The sequence below is a fragment of the Rhinopithecus roxellana genome, chromosome 3, assembly GCF_007565055.1.
Source record: "Rhinopithecus roxellana isolate Shanxi Qingling chromosome 3, ASM756505v1, whole genome shotgun sequence".
NCBI classification, from domain to species: Eukaryota; Metazoa; Chordata; class Mammalia; order Primates; family Cercopithecidae; genus Rhinopithecus; species Rhinopithecus roxellana.
Genome location: NC_044551.1, coordinates 158,849,631 through 158,867,442, shown reverse-complemented (window position 1 = coordinate 158,867,442; position 17,812 = coordinate 158,849,631). Strand labels below are relative to the sequence as shown.

At 37.8% G+C, this 17,812-nt stretch overlaps 1 protein-coding gene across 1 annotated transcript in view; it reads right to left on the bottom strand.

The window, feature by feature from the left end:
• Positions 1-5,362: 5,362 nt before the first annotated feature.
• NDFIP1 (Nedd4 family interacting protein 1) overlaps positions 5,363-17,812 on the bottom strand; it is a 50,751-nt gene continuing 38,301 nt past the window's right edge. Inside the window, exons 7-8 of the mRNA XM_010388264.2 lie at positions 14,775-14,880; positions 5,363-8,076 (exon numbers count right to left, since the gene is read on the bottom strand). Coding sequence (XP_010386566.1) covers positions 14,777-14,880 — 104 coding nt within the window. The 3' untranslated portion in view covers positions 5,363-8,076; positions 14,775-14,776. The remainder of the gene's footprint in view (positions 8,077-14,774; positions 14,881-17,812) is intronic.

Below are 17,812 nucleotides of genomic sequence, written 5' to 3'. Positions count from 1 at the left end.
GTTTTTTGTTTTTGTTTTTTCAAGTTTAAACTACAGTCTAGTGGATTTAGTTCTTCATGTTTTTGCCTAAGTGCTACAATGGCAGGGAAAGAGGTTTTGGAATTTCAGAATTTTTTTTCTTTTTTGTAAAGAAAACCTCTCAAGAGGGTATCCAACCACTTTTTGGAGACATAAACATAGGTAAAGCAAAGTGACCCAAATAAAGGAATATATATATATATATATATATATATATATCATACACACATTCTTAAATATATTCTTCAATTTAGGCCAATTCTCTTTTACGGGCTCCTTGCAATTAGCTGGCAATCTTGTCCTGTGGGTCTGAAGGATTAAAGAAGGAGCAAAGAACAAAAGGAACTGATCTGCTCCACTCCTCCATCGGTCCTTTCTGAACAAATCAGACTTCATCTCCTCCAGCGCCTCCTTACCACCTCATCTTCTTTCCCTTACCCATAGTCCCTTAGGGGAAGGACTGTTAACATGAGAAAATGCTACATAAATGAAATTCCTTCAGAATCAACACAGGTTTGAAAATGGTTCCAGAAACTAGAGGTGGTTTTTATGGTTTTCTTATTTTGGAATTCTGGGCAAAGCACAGCCTTTTTGGATCCCTGGATGTTTAAAAAATATGTAGCAGTAGGTAATAAGCCACCCAAATTAAGTTTACAAGAAGTTTAGATGTATTCCTTTCCCTCTTGCAGACAATTGAGGACAATGTTCCCAGCAGGTCACTACATTAAAGGAAGCATAGCCTGGGAATGGCACACATGACATCTATTGAGCTTACTGTTCCATCTGTCACTGACATGGGCCACATACAAATCTCTAGAGCTCTTGGGGTCTTTAAGGGGCCTGCTAATCCATTGCTTTTCCTTTACCCTTAAGCCATTCCAAATAGGAGGATCTATTCTGTGTTTAAAGACTTCCAAGGAAGAGTCCACAATCACTTAACCAAATACTTAGAAATTAATTTCCCTGTGGCCTTTCCCCATTGCTCTGAATGCACATTCCTTCCTATAGTCCTGCCGTTCTGAAGACGAACATATTGTGGCCATGAGCTTTAAGACCTATATAAAGACAAAATAATTCTCAATCTCACCCAACCATCAATTCCATGATTTTTCTTTTTTTTTTTTTAAGATGGAGTCTCACTCTGTTGCCCAGGTTGGAGTGCAGAGGCACAATCTTGGCTCACTGCAACCTCTGCCTCTGGGTTCAAGCAATTCTCCTGTCTCAGCCTCCCAAGTAGCTGGGGACTATAGGTGGGCACCACCACATCTGGCTAATTTCTGTATTTTTAGCAGAGACAAGGTTTTGTCATGTTGGCCAGGTCTCAAACTCCTGACCTCAGGTGATCCTCTCGCCTCGGCCTCCTGAAGTGTTGGGATTACAGGCGAGAGCCACTGCACTCGGCATTCATCAAATTTTTTTTTTTTTGAGACGGAGTCTCACTCTGTCGCCGAGGCTGAAGTGCCGTGGTATGATCTTGGCTCACTGCAAGCTCTGCCTCCTGGGTTCACACCATTCTCCCGCCTCAGCCTCCCAAGTAGCTGGGACCACAGGTGCCCGCCACCATGCCTGGCTAATTTTTTAAATATTTTTAGTAAAGACAGGGTTTCACCATGTTAGCCAGGATGGTCTCAATCTCCTGATCTTGTGATCCACCAGCCTCGGCCTCCCAAAGTGCTGGGATTACAGGCATAAGCCACCGTGCCCAGCAAAATTTTTTAATGAAAAATTACTTCATAATTTATAAAGTGTAGATACAAATGTACCACACTCAACCTTCTTCTATGGAAGTGAAGATGAGAGATAAGTACTTACTTACCCATTATCCTTGCCCTCATTTGGAAGCTCTGTGGAACTGCTATAGAAACTAAGTCTATCTTTAATTCAATGAGGTGGACATTGAAAAAAAAAAAAAAATATATATATATATATATAAATAATTCCAATACCTAAATCTAGAGAACTGCTAAATCAGAGAAGAGCTTACGGACAAAAACAGGTTATACAGATTCAACTCACTTCACACACAGTCTCAGGGACAAAATATATAATTAACCAAAAAGAGGAAAAAAGATGATTTTTGTCCTACAGACATCCATGCGCATACAGATCTAGGGCTTGAGAGTCACTGAGTCAAACCTAGAAAAATATGTACTACTAATTTTGCTTCTTCAGGTCACCACTGCCCACTATTTTCATCAACTATACAGTACCAAAGCATACTAGTAATAAATAAAAACACAGAAAAAGTAATAAATAGTTGGTGAAAATGTTGATCCATCTGATTTCTCTGCAATCACTGATTTATCTGCAATCTGTTAAAATATAAACTGGAAACTAGTCAGGCGAGGTGGCGGGCGCCTGTAGTCCCAGCTACTCAGGAGGCTGAGGCAGGAGAATGGCATAAACCTGGGAGGCGGAGCTTGCAGTGAGCTGAGATCCGGCCACTGCACTCCAGCCTGGGCGACAGAGCGAGACTCCGTCTCAAAAAAAAAAAAAAAAAAAAAAAAAAAAAAATATATATATATATATATATATATATGTATATACTGGAAATAAATCAAATACATGAAAATCCTCAGTGTTGATAATCAGAGAAAAAAGCAACATATTAAAATGACATCCAAACAGAGGAACTGCCAAATACGGCCTTATGAAATGTTCTGTCAAAATAAAGATGTGGAATCAGGAAGCAGATGGCAAAATTCTTTCTAAAACCCCACTTAAGTAGCATTTTAGGCATTTCTGACGGTTCTGCAAATGAAAAGAGGGAAGTTTCATCAAGAATAACTCTAGCTCAGTTATGATGATAGGTTGCTCCAATCCTCTCCAACTTGGCGCAGGAAGTATCTGGCTTAAATGGGGGAGGGGAAGTGAGAGGCAAAGCAGCTCTCAGCAGGGGACACGAATGCAAACCCAGCTATGCAAGGTGAAAATCACTCTAGCTTTGGCATTTTGGATGAATTTTATTAGAATCAGCCTGGGTTTCATAACCAGAAGGCAGAACTTCCTTAGTTTTATGCTTTTTCTAATACTGCTTTGTCAAGGAAATCATCTTCTCTATTTCAGAGATTTCTTTTACATTTTTGACCTATTTTCTTGTTTCCCAGGCTGCGTGTATCACTCGTGAACCTTCCAGACAACTGAAGAATGACAATGAATACTGCCATCTTCCCAGAGCTCCAGCACTAATCTTTGTTAAGACTTAGAGGAAACCACCTTTCTGAGTTTCGATGTCTATGAATCTGCAATCACTAATGAATGGGGAAAAGTCTGTGAAACATTTCCTACATAAATGATTAAAATTAGCTGCTTTTAGAGCAGAATGAACAACATACAAAGCAGGTTGGACAACTTCTATTTCACACAATTGCATCTCAGTTTCTGACCTAGGTAAAATCCTGCATAAATGCAGGAGAATCCTCTATATTCATATGTTCTGTATTCAGGTTTAAGAGATGTGCATTTACATTTACATTTTATTAATTCATCAATTGATAAACTTAAGAATTAAAACTCTCAAAATCAGAAGACAATGCTTTTTGGTAAAGAAAAAAAGAAACAGGCTTTAGTAAAAACAGGTATAAAAATTAACCCAAAACCTTTGAGTAATGTATTTATCCTACAAGTAGAAAATTCTGAGAATAACTGGAGGACTGAGGGGATTAAAATGCCATGCAGTAGATGGACTATTTCAGATTTTACAGTCAGGGAAACTGGCCTTGGGAGGACAGCTCTCAATTCATATACTTTACATAAGAGCAGTTCTTTCCATAGGCCACAAAGTTGTAGGTGATACAATAAACTGGGTTATAAAATAGCTTCTTTTTAGAATGGAGATGATACAAAATCAATTTCTACAACCATCATTTCCTCCTGAAAACCTCTTTTACGTTCAACCTAAACTTACTCTCCCCTTTGGGAATTCCCAGTGTATTTCTTTGAGATGTCTTCCACGTTAATAGCAGGGCCTACAAAGAACCAACATGCAGACGCTACTTGTCAAAGAGCGCTTTCTGTAGGTAGTCTAAAAGAACACAACTATACACATACACAAATGTGTACAGGTATATGCAAAAGGAAAAAGGAGATGCAAGAGTACTGTACTACTGCTTTAACAAATGCTCTCACCCAATCCACCTTATCCATCTTATAGGCTAGAAATACTATTTAGGCTTTAAAATATGCAAAAAAAAACTTTTTAAATATACAAACCATCTGTGGAAGCATATTTTGCCTTCTGCTATGACCCTCATCATCCCTCAAATCATATTCTAAAAGCCCGAGAGGTGAAAATCTTCTAAATAGCTGAACCACCCACAGAACCTGAAAATTATTATACATTTTGCACATGATTAACCTATGTTCACCACTGAGGTTTAACGAAGAACCAGATTCAGGTAGGTAATAGGGGTCACAATTACTTTTTCATAAAATATACCCTCCCACTGGCCAGGTGAGGTGGCTCACGCCTGTAATTCCAGCAGGCCGAGGCAGGCGGATTGCTTGAGCCCAGGAGTTCAAGACCAGTCTGGGCAACACGGCAAAATCACGTCTCTACTAAAAATACAAAAATTAGCCGGGTGTGGTGGGACATGCCTGTAGTTCCAGGTACTTGGGAGGCTGAGGTGGGATGACTTGAGCCTGGAAGGTGGAGGTTGCAGTGAGTTGAGATCACGACACTGTACTTAAGCCTGGGCTACAGAGCGAGACTCTGTCTCAAAAAAAAAAAAAAAAAAAAAAAAAAAATCTATTCATCCATCTCTACAAACACATATACACACACACCCTCCTACTTTACATAAATGTACAATTCTATGTCTATTCTTAGCATGTTTTAAGTTAAAATTAGATTACTGATGTTTACAAGAAGCATGGCCAAATGATTTTTTTCATTTTATGTCAATGTTTACACGCCAACCCTTCAAAAGATTGGGACAATGGGAAGAGGGCATTGGACTGGATGTAAAGCCTGAGGCCAGGGGTTTAGTTTTGTTGGGGTCTAGTTTTGTCGATTCTCACCTCAGAATCTTGCCCCCTCAGGCAATCACTCAAATTGAAGTATCACTTCTATTGGTCCTGATACTCCACTTCAGTAATTTATTTCTTCCTTTGAATGTAAACCATTTATAGCTAAGTAGAGTATATTTTAGTAAAAGAACACAGTGAAGACCAAGCAAAACTTCATCTGTACTAATAATGACTCACGGTGGGCCAGAGCTCAAGTCAGATTTGTAATAAGAAAGCAAAGGGGAAAAAAAATCATTTACTTCACTAAAAAATTTGTTGTTTCTTTAAAACTCTAAACAAAATCGATCCTATTAGTAAAGATATTCATTCTTATCGTTTTTTTAACAAGCAAATTTTAATAATGCCTTTTATTTCTATACAAAGCAACATAACTTTCTGAAAAAAAAAAAAGGCTATACAGAACTCTTTAAACATAGGAGTACAGAGTTTCAAATGGCAACAAGAAGTTAAGAAACACAGGGCACTGTGTCGTTACGGGTGAATCCTAGTTGTCCTGTAGCCCAAGGTCCAAGCTAGTTTACTCCATAACCTTAATAACCACGGTTCCTAGGAATACCTTTCTAAAACCATTTATTATAAAATCTCACCCTTTATCCATTATCAGTATTAACGTATCCAAGTGAGAAAGAAAATGGGAGAGAAAAATGAGAATCAACAATGCAGCATGAACATTTTCATCCTGAATACCAGTAAGGACTCCAGATGATATATGGTGCCAACTTTATGTGCCTCAAAAGATTTTAACTTTCAGAACATTTAAACGATTAAAGAGAAATCATCCTCTTGACTAGGTATTTTAAAGCACATCAAACTGTAAGTTTACATTTGACAAAGTCTTATGGATCACCAAATATGTAGAAATAGGAATTCCAAATATTTCAGTTCGTTGAATATACAAAACCAAATAAGGCACAAGGACCTGAAGAATAAACACAAAGCTAGTCCACAGTGTTTGAGTTAACGTGATTTAGGACCCTTCTATTTTGTTCTGCAAGATAATTTACATAGTTCTCTCTGCTATATGTGTCCACATCTATTCAGATTGTTACAGACCTTTTCATTCTGGAACTTAGAACATTATAGGCCATACAAACTTCCAAACTCCATTGTTGGTATAATCTGATTCAAAATGAAAAAAAAAATTTTTTTCAAAGAAACTTTCATAAAACTCCCCCCTTCTCTATTATCAAATATAACTTCTGAACAAGAACACACTATACTATTATTCATAATAATCCATAAACTGGTTGGAAGGATCATTGAAATGTCAATCCAGGAGGCTCCTAATTTTCCTGTTTGGCTTTCAAACAACCCACAATTCTGTGCATTATATACTGACATCCTAAATGACTTCCTATGCTGATTCTGGATATTCACACACAGCAGATGAATGGACATTTGCAGCTATCAGACTGTGCTGGTGCTGATTTGTGTAGTAATTTGACCATCTTGGTGTATTTTGTCTTTATATTTCTTAAATAGAAAATTTAAAAAAATTAAATGGCTGATATCATAAAAACCACTGGTCTCTAAATTTAACATCTAGACAAGAATAGAAATTAGGAGAAATGAGGAATCTTTAATTTCAACTGACTGAATGCTCACAGGACTCAAACCAGTTGGTGCATTCAACTGAGAAAAAGAACAAATGAGAATATGCAGAAAACACTGGAAATAAATCATCTAAAATTATGTCTAAAAATCGAAGCATAATTAGGAATTCCAGAATGATTTAAGACCTCTACAACTCCTCTCTACTTTTTTAGTCCATTATCTTTTACAGAACCAATGTTCATATACATTTTTAGGAATGTATTTAATAGGATATGAAAGAAGAGGACTTCTTGTGCTGAAAATGAAGAAAAAAAACTGATCCAACATTAGCTTTTTAATCACATCTACTGAATTATTCCCTAAGATTAGAAAAAATTGCCTTAGCAATCAACAAATGCAAGCCAAGAAATTAAGCACTAATCTACAGTAAAAGGTGCTACACAAGAGATATTTATTAATGTTCTGTTGTATTTACAGTTTTAACATAGCAAACCAAGATGAATTACCACTTGGGCAGAAAGCACATCATTCTACATTATAACCCACTGGTTTCTGCTAACACATTGTAAAAGCAAGTAGTACAGTATGTTAGGGATCATCTCAAAAGTTCCAAGCTACTTCTTTGCTCCTAAGTACCTAATCCTCTCCTTACTCCCAGCCTTTGGCCTAATCATCAGGAGATAAAAGGAAAATAAGGGGGGGTTGGGGTGGCGATGGGGGTGAGGGACTCTAATTATAGAAACAGTGTCAAGAATTACATTTTAGTAATTAAGCTTCATTTGTATCCTAGTCCTTTCTATTTTATACAGTGACAACACCTTCAGAATCCCTTAGGTACAATAAGGTATTGCAAAATTGTGAATATAGGCTATAAAAAATTAACGCTTATTATTTACCAATTAAAGACATATTTTTGACCACACCTTAAATGTATTTTTGCACTATGATTTTGCTTCCAGGTGTTCACACAGAATTGAATAAATTTCTAGATTAATTTGAACAGCAAATATGGATTATGTGCAAAAACACAGTAACAAAAGTTTAACTTTTGAGAAAACCCCTTTAAAACGGCCAGCATTATACATATCTTACAATAAAATATTTAATTCCAAGTTCACTTTGAGATGAAGAATGAATAAAGCAAGACTGCCCCCTACTGACTACAGGGACATGGCTCATGCTACTTAAAATGACTACAAACAATATATAAGGCATTATTAATACATCACAGACTTGATTGCAAGAGCTTTTTCAAACATTAACCACTAATGATTCAATGATTACAGAATTCTGCATTAACTATTAAAATTTTACACTTAGGAACAAATAGAGAGAAATGATCTTTTCAACAGTACTTTATTTTTTTAAAGCAGGTGATTATTCCTGTGTTCTGCATCTTGATTCACTTCCTGCAGGTGTTCTCTTGCTTCTTGAGAGAGAATTCATAAATGCAGGAAGGCCTTTGCCAGAAAACATCTGCCAGAGAAGGATATTGAATATTGAAACTCTAGTTAGCTTGTTATTTTGGCTAAGAGAAGGATGTAGTCACAAAAGAAGGCAGGATGTTTGGAGACATAAGTGCATTTTAACATAGTTTTAAGATTACTGTATACTGACATCATGGTATTCAATAAACATTAAAATTTCAGTTCTTAAAGTTATCAAGGCCTCTAGAACTAGAAAAAACTGGAATGCTTTTTCTAAAAACTCCTGAAGTCAGGAGTCTCTCTTTCCAAACCTCTTAACAAAAGAATAGAATGGAAGCAGTGCTACTGCATCCCACACTTAACCCTGTCAGCAGTGACTGTAACTTGGGACAGAGAGCATAATCCAAGTGTACAGGTAATTTTCCTAATATACCTAAAGGTACTGTTTACCTTAACAGTTCCACTAGATACTACACAAGGAAGATTTCCAGTAAGGATGTCAACGATGTCATGCTATACCTCAATTGAGCATGGCAAAATTAGAAAACAAGGATAAACTCACAGGTACCACAAATACTTTTAAAAAACAAGTTTTCCAAAAAAGTCATTGTATTTTGGGGGCATGTTTCTCTTAAAATAATATACATAGTTTCAAACTAATTTTAAGAAAGGAATTTATCTGACTGAAATAAATGCTCTCAAAATAATGCCTATGCATTTTACTAAATGCAGTTTTCATCTAATAATTTGAGGCATTTCTGTACTAGTACATTGTTTTGGTTCTCATGAAAACAACTTGTGAAAAACTACAAGTAATTCCCTATATTAACAATAAAAGAAAAAATATTAACAACAAAAGAAACACTAAAGAGATACATTTACTATTTAATAAATATTTATTGAGAAACTATTTTGTGGTACTCAGCAACAAGTAAGAGTTGGATGGGCTCATATATAGGTCTATAACTTACTTTTCTATCCCCCAGATTACTGTAAAAGCCACAAGAAACTCTTCTGTGTCTTTTCTTTCTTTCTTTCTTTTTTTTTTTTTGGAGACTCAGGCTGGAGTGCAGTGGCGCGAGCTTGGCTCACTGCAACCTACACCTCCGGGGCTCAAGCCATACTTCTGCCTCAGCCCCCCCAAGTAACTGGGACTAACAGGTGTGCGCCACTATGCCTGATGTCTTCTGTATCTTTTCTGATTAATTACTGCATAAATATTTAAAAGGCTGCCAAAATGGAGAGACACTACAAACACACTGGAGGAAATTAACATATTTTAATATAATCAACATTTTTCCAAACTATAAATTCACTTGCATTGTGATTTGAAGTAAACCACTGAAACTGATACAAGGACATCTTTTCTTTCGATTGAGATATAAGAGACTGAAAGACCTCGGAAAGCACAGAGACAGAGACACAAGAATATAAGGAATTCTAAAGCCAAGTAGAAGCAAAAAGAAAATTGGCAGATGAATATTAAACGAACATTTTTGCAATGAGGCCAGACTCATTATAAACATAAGTAATTTCTGTTTTATCAGTTTAATAGATGAAAACTGATGAAACAGTGACTAGTAGGTCAAAACAGAGTTTGCAAGAATATGCAATATGGTACAATTACCTGGTCACTTCCTTGGTTTATGATGCTTTAGCATAGGTAAACAGCTTTAATAGATTCCTCAAAGTCAAAGCCTGCCACTCAACAAATATTAAAAATCCCTTTGCTCGTTCAGTAAGAAAAGTAAAAATTACATTAAATTAAATTAAAATCTCTCAAGAGGACCTAGATAGGTCACCAGTGGGTAATCTCAATCACCACACAATTTCCAAATGAAAGACTGCTAGTGGGCACTGCTGTCTGAGACTTGGAGGCTTGAATGGCAGTGTTACAGAAATGCTGGCAGTATGCAAACTGAAGGACAAACAGATCTTAGGGACTCTGGACCGCATTACTAAATTGTAGATCAGATCACTTTGTAAAAAAAAGGAATCCAATAGCCTACAGATCATTTAATTCCAACAGGAAGACAACCAGTTCTTCTTGGAGACATTATGGAAATTTTGTTTAGCAAAAATTCTACTGGAAACACCATTTCTACTATCTTGCTATCTTATAACACAGTCCAATAAGTAAACCTTTACCTTGAGATGAATTTCCTTTAATAAAATAAAAGAGGTATTAAGGAATAGGAGAAAAATTACAGAAAACGAGAAATGAAAGTGTCTGTTATCACATGAAAAAAAATTAAAATATTTGATGCCTAATAGGTACAGGTCACTAGGTCACCTTTTAAATTATGAAGGCCCTAGTTCATTAATGCTAGGGCTCAAAAACCTTCTTTTTTTCCTTCTATTTCAGATGCAGTTAAAATAAATAATTTTAAAATACATTATGCTTCATATGTACAAGTGCTTTTGGTACCACACAAATAGTGTTAGATATAACCAATCAACTGTGTTACCACCTTATTACTGTAGCTAACTCCTCATTCACCTGGCAGCATCAGAGGAGGTGGTAATCCATAAAAATGTATTTTCCAGTGAACTGGTAAATAAGAAAAAGTATAAACACTTTACATTTTTTACCATTTCAGGTACAGATGTTTATAACAGGTTATCTGTTTCTTCTGCTTCCTCGGTCACATACTTTTTTTTTTTTTTTTTTTTTTTTTTTTGAGACAGAGTCTTGCTCAGTTGCCCAGGCTGGAGTGTAGTGGCATGATCTTGGCTCAATGCAACCTCCACCTCCTGGGTTCAAGTTATTCTTCTGCCTCAGCCTCCCAAGTAGCTGGGATTAGAGGTGCACACCACCACGCCCAGCTAATTTTTGCATTTTTAGTAGAGATGGGGTTTCATCATGTTGGCCAGGCTGGTCTCAAACTTCTAACCTCAGGTGACCTGCCTACCTCGGCCTCCCAAAGTGCTGGGATTACAGGCGTGAGCCACCGCGCCCAGCCCAGTCACATACTTCTTGATGGCCACTGTGCACACCTTTAGCAGTTCCTTCTGGCATTTTGTTACAAAGTAGGAAAACAGATAACAGCTTATTAATACATTTTCCCTCCCTTAAGCTTAAATGGACTCTGAAAGGGAACCTGAGAGCTGCCCCTATGATAGTAGTACATGAGCTCTAATGTTTAGCTTTTGTAACATCTACCTTGGCTGATTATAAAGAGGTGTTGGTCGGGATCACTTCAAGATTGGTTTATTTGTACTATATTTTAGGTAGCCTGACTAGAAAAGTCACTATTCTTATACCCCTTTGTAGTAAAATGCCAAATCCTAGTGCAATATGGAAAGTATTATTTTTCTGTTATGGTGAAGTTATTTTAAAAATTCTGTATCTGTATCTTTCCGGCAAAGTTATTTTAAAAATTCCCTACCTGTGTCCTTCTTCAGCTACCTTTTAAATGGTGACATCTCCATCAAAGAAGTAGAAGTCCATAGAAAGAAAATAAAGCTTTTGGGAACACTGACCCCATTTTCTAAAGTTTGTGTTCTCTGATTGGCCATTCCCAGCTTTCTACTTGCATAAACTCTGTACTCTGATCCTTTTGATGACTTCAGGTTGACAATGTCAAGAGAGGCAATTTAACAGAGGAGTCACTAATTTACCAGTGATTTTCCTCAGCAGGAGTTAGCCTAGGTTTTTTAAAACTACATTTTCCCTCTCCCCTACCCCTATCTCCCTAGAAGAATCACTGCACATGACAGTTAGAAATAAGATTAAAGTTATCCTTTACTAATCTGACTGCCTGCTAGGCAAAAACTCAACAACCTTCTGACAAAATTCAGAGCTCACAATCTCTACAACATGATAACCGACAATGCTGCAACAAAGAAATGACTGGCCAGGTATGTAAAAACAGGAAAATGTAACCCAGAGTCAAGAGAAAAAAATCCATCAATACAAATAGACTTATCTATCTTAATGTTGGAATCAGCAGATAATGACTTTTTAAAAACTGTGATAAACATAATAAAGAATCGATAGGGAGGAAAAAAAATAAAGCTTTCATACTTCACATGACAGTTTCCTAGTATGTCTTCTAACAAAATTAAACTAAATGTCCTCTGAACTAGAGAAAGAAAGGATTCTACATCTGGATCTGGACATAGTTCTTACCCTTTCAATGGACAAAGGGAACTCAGTTCCATAGGATATTATGGCTTTTCAGGTTCCCTCTGGGGATCCCTGGAAAATTAGTGAAGTCATTAGAATTCTAAAGTCTGCTGTAAGTTCCTCAAACCCTTAATTTAGAGCTCTGAATTCTCTGGGTGTGTCAGGAATGATTTCAAATAAACCAGGGTATCACAGTTAAACAGAAAAGCAAATAAACTCTATTATGCCCTCCAATGGAGTGCATTCATTTACCTGAGTAAGTTTCTGACAACTCTTAATGTATACTCCTGAAGCACCGGCAGGTTCATCACTTCAATCTCCCTTAGCAGTTCCTACAACATTATTATTACTAAGGACTGCCTATTTCAAATCACAACTCCACATGCATAATTTTAAATTTAGAACATCAAAAAACATTTCAGAAATTTTAGAAAATCCAAACAGTAACAACAACATTTTCAGTAAAGTACCAAACAACACAGGAAAACTGAGACGTTCAGGCTTTCTGTCAACTGGACTGCTATTTCTTATGCTTAGAACCAAGATGAAGAAGGTATGCAATCCCCTAATAAAGATCCAAATTTCCTTCTAACTGAAGGATGAAGAGAATAGGCAGACGTGTGATCTCAGTCCATTTAGAAATTCAGAGCTAACATTAAACTACACCTACAGAATTGATGACTTTTTTTTAAAAGAGAAATAAATCTGTCCCGTCAGTATATTTTGGGTGTCAATGTATCAGGGGGAAAATATTAGGTGATTTCAGCACCCTTCATAAGGAGGACTTATAGCAATCCAATAGTACTAACTTTTGAATCCTTGATAGGTAAAAGTTAAACCTAAGGCTAACTATAAATTCCAATCAGATATATAGATGAAAGATGACAATGGTGACTAAATAAAACTGCAAAGAATATCTAATAAGCCTCTTATGTTCTAGACATAAACAAAGACACATCGTAAGCATTAAGGCCCAGGCCAGTGGTGTGAATGTTCATCTACATCCAGACCGTGTGGCTGAATTCAAATTCATGACATGCTACACATTTTTAAACACACAAAGATTCCTGTTTTTTAGTAATGAATACTAGTATATATTTCTTTGAAGAAACTAACTTTAAAAGCAGTTTAAGCCTTCTTTACTTACATACATTTAATTATCCATGTAAAATGCTTATTATCTGACACATGGAAAACTCCATGAATGTTAATTTTAGTTTACTATACTATGCTTGAAAAAATGTTTGTTATATTCAAGATGGTCTCATTATATTATTCTGTTGCCTAAAGTTTTCAATGCTGTTCTATCACTTGGAAATGAACTATGGTAGATGCTTTATTTTCTTGAAACATACCTCCTGAGACCACCAATCTTCAAAATTGAGAACCTGATTATTAGCGTATGATTGCCTATACAAACTGATACTCTGCAAGTACAGAACAAATTCGTGTTCCACGTGGGCTTAGTCTTGCATTGACCCAACATGTCACGGACTCTATCAATTTGATGATTCTACTAAATGGGCTTGGTGCTCAAGGTTATTTCAGAAACTTGTTTCAACCTGACTTTTTAGCCTTGACGCTCAGTACTCCTTTATGCCCCAAATCAAGCTACTGTCCTTTGAACAAGCTCCATACTTCCCAATTTTTGCTCTTCACTCTGCCTCAGATGATTCTGAAATTCTTCCCCACACTCTCCACTATCATGTAAAGTTTATCTGAATTACTACACCTACCCTTTACAATGCTTTGCCAAAGACCTTCAACTGGACTGGCCACTAGGTGGTGCTCAAGGTTCCACTCTATGATCAACACAGTCCCCAAAAGTCCCAAGGAACAAACAGCCAAGTCCAATAAAGTCTATTAGAACTTGTTACCAAAGAGAGCTCTCTCTAGTGTACTCTTTCTAAAGATTCTCTACCTCTTCCTTTAGTCAGCCACTGATGTAAGATGGAATGTCAGCCTCTGGGGAAAATCATGTGTGAATCAAAGAGCCTTGCCAGGGCTTAGTCCTCCTGTTCTAGGCAAGGGAAAAGGTCCTTTCTCTTGTTTTCTTGGGTTTGACCTTCCTTACATTAGAGTGGTATCAGAATGTCAACCTGAAGAAAGCCATCAGGAAAGCCTCAATGACAATTTTAAGAGATGGAAGACTTGGTGGGCTTGTCAGCAGCCCAGATAAAAGGAGTTCTTAAAGTATTACACAGTCTCTCCAGGTTCTGGGATTTAGGGGCAGAGACAAGTGAATAGGCCTGAAGGTTTCCTTCTGAATGTCATCCTCTGGAACTGGTACAACAGTAAGCAGTGGATTCAGGATGCTGAATTCAGTCAAGCAGCCAAATATCCTAGCTTTCTGATGACCGCTAAGACCCCTGCCTCTTTCACACTGTCAAAGCACAAAGTAACAATTTCTCCTACGGCAATTTTTCTAATTTGACTTTATCAATAGCTTTTTGTAAAAATCCCTGTTACTAGACAAGAAACTGCTAAAAGGCAGGGACTGTGCCTTCCTTACCTTCTCTATATCCCCCTACCACAGATACTTATTCTAAAACTGAACAGAAATCTACAATGTAGCACATGGTTACACTGGGACTAGAATAAATTTTTTTCTTTAATACCTTTAATAAATAAAGAGAACTCTGGTCCTGGGGAGATTTGAGAAAGTTTCTGGCATCTTCCGAACTTTTGCATAATTGATAAATCCTCTGAGAAACAGGAGAAAGCCTAATTTAAAAAAGAAAAGTCATGAATGAATTTATAATTTCCATGTTAAGTCCCCTCCCCAGAAATCCCTCTCCTGATAGCAATACATTGTTATTTTTCTGCTAAAGGTAATCAAAGCATGAGCAATTTCCTCCAGAATCTGCAAAGGATTTTCATACCAAATTATCCATCCTTCAATAAGAAGGTATAATGCAAGAGTCAATAGTGTCTTTTGCACATTCAGAATCGAATTGGTCAAAAAAGGAAATAAAAGATGCGGCCAAACATTTACATACGAAAGCCTCATTGAGAAACATCAAAATCTACCTACTGAGCTCCAAAAAAAAAAAAAAAAATGTAACCTTCCTTGTCATGAGCTGTTTTTTCTGTGGACAGTATATAATGTCCACTAGATGTCAGGATCCCCTTATTTATTACAGCAATTCTCATCGTCTCAACTTGAAACTCTAGTTCTCTATTTTTTTTTTTTTCCCAACAGACAGGGTCTTGCTCTGTTGCTGGAGTGCAGTTGTACGATCACAGCTGTGCAAGCTTCAACTCCTGGCCCCAGATGATCCTCCTGCCTCTGCCTCCCAAGTAGCTAGGATGACAGGTTCACACCACCATGCCCAGCTAATTTTTTAATTTTCTGTAGAGATAGGCATCTCGCTATGTTGCCCGGCTGACCTTGAACTCCTAGGCTCAATTGATTCTCCTGTCTCAGCCTCCCAAAGAGTTGGGATTATAGGTGTGAACCACTGCACCCAGTCTATTTCTCTCTTCTTAGTAAGACTCTTTTTTGTGTGATGACACCAGAATCTATAACATTCACAAAACTTTGTACCTCTTAAAACTGACAGCAGAGAGGTGATAACGCACCTCCAGCGGAAACTCGGATACTCTTCTTGGCCTTCTTCTTTCAGAGATGGTCTCTGAGCCCTTAGCACATTTTTTTAAAAAACACTTTTACTGGGATACTCAGTGGCAGAAAACTGTACTTGGACAGTTGAAGTGATTTTTAGCAGTAACCAAGAGCTGTCAGCTCTGAGCTTGGGGAACATCATTCTGTTTGGCACCCAAAGCAACAAGTGAGTATCGAGCAGGGGTTACCCCTTCAAATACTAAGCTGGGGTATGGTGGTGGGATCTTACTGAACTAGAAGGCACATGACCTATATGGAGGAGATAGCAACAACTCAGCTTCAGCCAAAGGGTGCCATGGGGAATGTAGGCAAGCTTTGCTTGATATTCCAACTTGTAAGAAAAGTAAAAACATTCAGATGTTTTATGTGAAATAATTTTGATTTTTAAAATGTTGGCAACTAATTAAGAAAAACTTTAAAAGTAACTGTGGAACAAATAAACTATAGGCTAACTATAGCTCAAGAGCAGCCAGCTTAGGAGCTCTGCATACAGCTCTGCAAGAGCCATGAAACTGGTTCTCTTCAAAAGGGAAGTTCCCAAAATGACCTGAATATTGGGTATAAATGCTCATAAGTGTATCCAAACTCTTATTACTATATATATGTATTTTGAGATGGAATCTTGCTCTGTCGCCCAGGCTGGAGTGCAGTGGCACGATCTCAGCTCACTGCAACCTCCGTCTCTCAGGTTCAAGCCATTCTCCTCCCGAGTAGCTGGGATCACAGGCATGAGCAACTGCACCCATTTAATTTTTGTAGTTTTAGTAGAGACGCGGTTTCACCATGGTGGCCATGCTGGTCTCCAACTCCTGACCTCAAGTGATCTGCCTGCCTCAGCCTCCCAAAGTGCTGGGATTACAGGCATGAGCCACCATGCCCGGCCAAACTCTTATTTTTCGCATACAAGCAAATGGTACATAGCAAGAATGATCAATGATAAAGTATTATAAAACCACCTCCCATGAAACTTTAATATAGAAAGAGAATCAATCCATTAAATTTCCTTAAATCATTTATGCCATAAGCAATCAATCTGAACATACGCTTAAGGGCTCTTCTTTGGTCCATTCAGGATTTGACTTGGGGAAATGGGTGGTCAGCCTTTCTCTTAAAGGTACAGTTTAGAAAATAGGCAAGCCAAGGAACTATTTCTTCTAAATTATTCTCCTGTCATTTTTTTTTTTTTTTGAGACGGAGTCTCGCTCTGTCGCCCAGGCTGGAGTGCAGTGGCCGGATCTCAGCTCACTGCAAGCTCCGCCTCCCGGGTTTACGCCATTCTCCCGCCTCAGCCTCCCGAGTAGCTGGGACTACAGGCGCCCGCCACCGCGCCCGGCTAGTTTTTTGTATTTTTTAGTAGAGACGAGGTTTCACCATGTTCGCCAGGATGGTCTCGATCTCCTGACCTCGTGATCTGCCCGTCTCGGCCTCCCAAAGTGCTGGGATTACAGGCTTGAGCCACCGCGCCCGGCCAGTCATTTTTATTATTAAAGTTCTCAATAATCAAGAGAGGAAAAAAAATTACTATTTCTCTTTCCTTAGAATTCTAATGACCAATCATAGAGTAGATCATGCCGTTGAGGAGGTGGTAGATAGTGTGATGAATGATTTATATTTTCTAAGTAAAATATAGGGTCAGCAATGCAAGGCTCTGTTAGTCTTGGCAAAACAGGTCCTAAAGTGTTTTGTTTTTAGAGACACACTGTCTTGCTATCACCCAAGCTGAAGTGCAGTGCTGCCATCATAGTTCATTGCAGGCTCCAACTCCTGGGTTCAAGGGGTCCTCCTGCTTCGCCTCCCGAGTAGCTAGGACTACAGGCACAAACCACCATGCTTGGCAAATTTTAAAAAATTTTTTGTAGAGATGAGATCTTGCTATGTTGCCCAGGCTGGTCTTGAAATCCTGGCCTCAAGGTGAAATCCTCCTGACTCAGCCTCCCAAAATGCTGGGATTACAGGTGTGAGCCACCATGCCTGGCCCAGGTCCTCAATTTATTAAGCACCTGTCAGGTGTGGGTGCCAGGATGTGCTAGC